General features: G+C 52.3%; 1 protein-coding gene across 1 annotated transcript; it reads left to right on the top strand.

The window, feature by feature from the left end:
* Window positions 1-1272: 1272 nt before the first annotated feature.
* LOC136452921 (heat stress transcription factor C-1b-like) lies at window positions 1273-2495 on the top strand. Its single transcript, XM_066453496.1, has 2 exons — window positions 1273-1825; window positions 1914-2495. The coding sequence occupies exons 1-2, from the start codon at window positions 1538-1540 to the stop codon at window positions 2412-2414; spliced, it is 789 nt and encodes a 262-aa protein (XP_066309593.1). The 5' UTR covers window positions 1273-1537; the 3' UTR covers window positions 2415-2495.
* The last annotated feature ends 988 nt before the right edge of the window (window positions 2496-3483 follow it).

Below are 3483 nucleotides of genomic sequence, written 5' to 3' on the forward strand. Positions count from 1 at the left end.
CGGCGGGGCGCGCAACGTGGCTACGCGGGGGAGGCGGCGACCTGTCAAGCGTCAACGACACCAGCGTCCGCGCGCCCCGGCCGGTTGCTTTCCATTGGGCCACCGTTTCCGTGGGCATGCTGGCGGCGCGCGTGTTGCTGTCCGCGCCGGGCACAAATGGATTCAGGCGGTTGGCTGGCTAGCACGGGCGCGCGTGTTACTAAGCTGCTGCATCTGCTCGTCCATGATACATCCCTTTCAGTGACACGACACGATCTCTTGGCCTGATACAAGTGCGACGTGGTGGGCTCGTAATCGTCCAAGGGGAGGGCTTTACTAGACTGGTAAGTACCACGCTAACCATCCTCGGCTCTGTGTTTTGGATGGACTAGGCAACAAAAAGCGAGGCAAGGAATCTGTCTGGTGTACCGCACTTAAGATATTGCTCTGCTCTGATGTTTACCTTGACTTTAACCGCAAACGTGCCAGACCGACCTGCTCCCACCTTTTCCTTCCACCACCTCCCTCAGTTGATCGTTCTATGTCCGGAGGTCCTCAGACCTGTTGGTTTCGCTAAAATTTGGCTTATGCTGAATTACCGTGAAAGAAAAACACCGTTTATTCGTTAAAAAAAACACGGTTGAAGTAGTGCAGAGGGTGAGTTGTGCGCCCCGTGGGCCCGTCCACGCCTCAAGCAAAGAAACTAACCAACATGAGGTCTGAGGAGTAGAGTGACCCGAGTCCAGTAGTCTCCCAAATTGCGAGTAGCACAAACTCTGCCCTGCAGCCCCTGGTCGCCGTCGAAGCAAAGAGTTTGGAGAAATGCATGACAATAGAGAGCGGATCTGCCCTCTGCGCATGTCATTCTAACGCCAAGCTTTTGTCTCCGGGGTGATCTCAAAATATCTCACCGTACATACGTCGTCCAAATATCACCACCATCATAGCATCACGCTACTAAAAAAAGCGCAACAGGCTAGGGAAGAAAAGCGCAACGCCTGTATAAACGGACATGCTATGACCCAGGGGACAGCGCGACACTTTTATGCCTGTACCGCCACACGTGCCCCGTGCTACGCGACAAGCGCCGAATCCTCCCAAAATCCGGGTACACCACCAGCGCCACCGCCACATCACCGCGCAAATCACATGGCTCCATTTGTTGCCGACTTGCCGCCGAGCGCCGAGCCCGAACCCAGCCACCTGGCCTCCGTCCCCCAATTCCTCCTATGGGCCGGACACACGCACTGGCTCGCGTCCGCGGCCCGTGCCCGTCCCGCGAGCTGAGGCCGCCGATAAGATCGGCAGCCGAGCCAGATATTTAGGCAGCGGCAGGCGCTTTACCGCCCCGGACAGAAATATCTGTGGACATGTTGGACTCGCCCCGCACCGACGAAGGAGACGAATAAACCCACACGGCCACCACACACACACACACACCCCGAGCGAACAGAACGGCAAGATAAAGAAAAGCGAGCGGCTTTATTATCCGGTTCTTCGCTCGCGCAAAACGGGAACCGGGGGATCTGTTGTTCACTTGTTCTAGGGAGCAAGCGTCATGGGCAGCGAGTGCAAGGGCCACCTTCAGCTTCACGCCGCAGGCGGCTACGGCATCGGCGTCGCCAGCCGGCAGCAGCAGCAGCAGGAGCAGGCGGGCGCCATCGCGCCGTTCGTGGCGAAGACGTTCCACATGGTGAGCGACCCGGCCACGGACGCCGTTGTGCGCTGGGGCGGCGCCAGCAACACCTTCCTCGTCCTCGACCCGGCCACCTTCTCCGACTACCTGCTGCCGTCCTACTTCAAGCACCGCAACTTCGTCAGCTTCGTCCGGCAGCTAAACACCTACGTGAGTGCGCGCTAGCTACCTCCTCTGCTCCACTCACTCAGCTGGCACTCCTCGTGTGATCATAACAGTTCTTGGCGGTTACATACAGGGGTTCAGGAAGGTGGACACGGACCGGTGGGAGTTCGCGCACGAGTCGTTCCTCCGGGGCCAGGCGCTCCTGCTGCCGCTGGTCCTGCGCAAGAAGAAGAAGGCGGGCGGCCACGGCGGCGGCTGCCGGGACCTGCTGTGCGAGGAGGGGGAGGAGGTGCGCGGGACCATCCGGGCCGTGCAGTGCCTGCGGGAGGAGCAGCGCGGGATGGAGGAGGAGCTGCAGGCCATGGACCGCCGCCTGCGCGCCGCCGAGAGCCGCCCGGGCCAGATGGTGGCGTTCCTCACCAAGCTCGCGAACGAACCGGGCGTCGTGCTGCGCGCCATGCTCGCCAAGGAGGAGCTGGCCGCGGGCAACGGATCGTCGCCGGGGACCGTGGAGGCGCCGGGCAAAAGGCGGCGGATCGGGGCCGAGGCCGGCGCGGGCGGGGCCGCGGACCTGGCGCAGAGCCGGGGCGCCGTGCCGTTCCCGTTCTCTGTTCTCGGCCAAGTGTTCTACTAGGGTAGATAGGGACAGGTCCGTGGTCCGTGCAGTGGTGTATATGACTTGTAGCATAGTTTTCGTCGCTTGCTTTATAAACTATATTTTTTTTAGTCAACGAATATTATTTTTTCTTTTATAATAAATTAGTCAACCGTACTTTCAATTATGGTTTATCAGGCAAGCGAACAGAATATTTGTCTTCGTTTAATCAGCTACTGCCTACTACTAGTATAGTACACTAACAACTTGTTTAAATTCAGGGTCTAAAATTTTAGAGGGTCACATCGAATGTCATATAAAAGTGACACATGAGGTGTTCGGATACTAATAAAAAAACACATTATAGAATTCGAGATGAATTTATTAAGCCTAATTAATCCGTTATTAGCACATGTGTTAGTGTAGCACCATATTATCAAATCATGGACTAATTAGGTTTAAAAGATTTGTCTCGCAAATTAGTCGTGAACTTTGTAATTAGTTATTTTTTAGTCTATATTTAATACTCCATGTATGTGTTAAGTATTTGATGGAATATGGAGTAAATTTTAGGAGGAATTAAACAAGACCTGCTATGTAAACGGTGAATAGTTTGTCTGCAGAGCGAGGCCTGAAAAAAAAGTAAAGTGTGGTGATGTGCGTTTGGTAGGGATATAGATTTTCATAGAAACATTTTGAATCCAGATTTATTCAAGAAAAGTTTCTCGTAATGAACCAGAATCACTTTGTCAAACCAGATTTATTCAAGAAAAGTTTCTCGTAATGAACCAGAATCACTTTGTCAAACCATTTGGCTGATGGCTGGATTTGATTCAAAAATATATTTTTTATGAAAATTTTGAATAAATACTTAAAAAATTAAAACTTTTTGTAGACGAAGAATAACTTAAATGCAACCGATTTTAACTTATTCCACTTAAAAAACTAACTAAAAAATTATTGTTGTTAATAAAAAAGGGGGCAAGAATCAAAATCACGCGAAACCAGCTAACATGTGTTTCTTCGCATAAAAACAAAAAACGGTTCCAGTGATTCTCAAGAACGTTTCTCATCTCATCTGTTTGGTAGTGATTCTACCGATTTTCGT

Source organism: Miscanthus floridulus, chromosome 5, assembly GCF_019320115.1.
Source record: "Miscanthus floridulus cultivar M001 chromosome 5, ASM1932011v1, whole genome shotgun sequence".
Lineage (NCBI taxonomy): Eukaryota > Viridiplantae > Streptophyta > Magnoliopsida > Poales > Poaceae > Miscanthus > Miscanthus floridulus.

Coding starts and splice junctions, on each gene's coding strand:
- LOC136452921 (XM_066453496.1), top strand. CDS start 1,538: ATGGGCAGCGAGTGCAAGGGCCACCTTCAGCTTCACGCCGCAGGCGGC. Junction 1,826..1,913: donor TCCGGCAGCTAAACACCTAC/GTGAGTGCGCGC, acceptor GGTTACATACAG/GGGTTCAGGAAGGTGGACAC.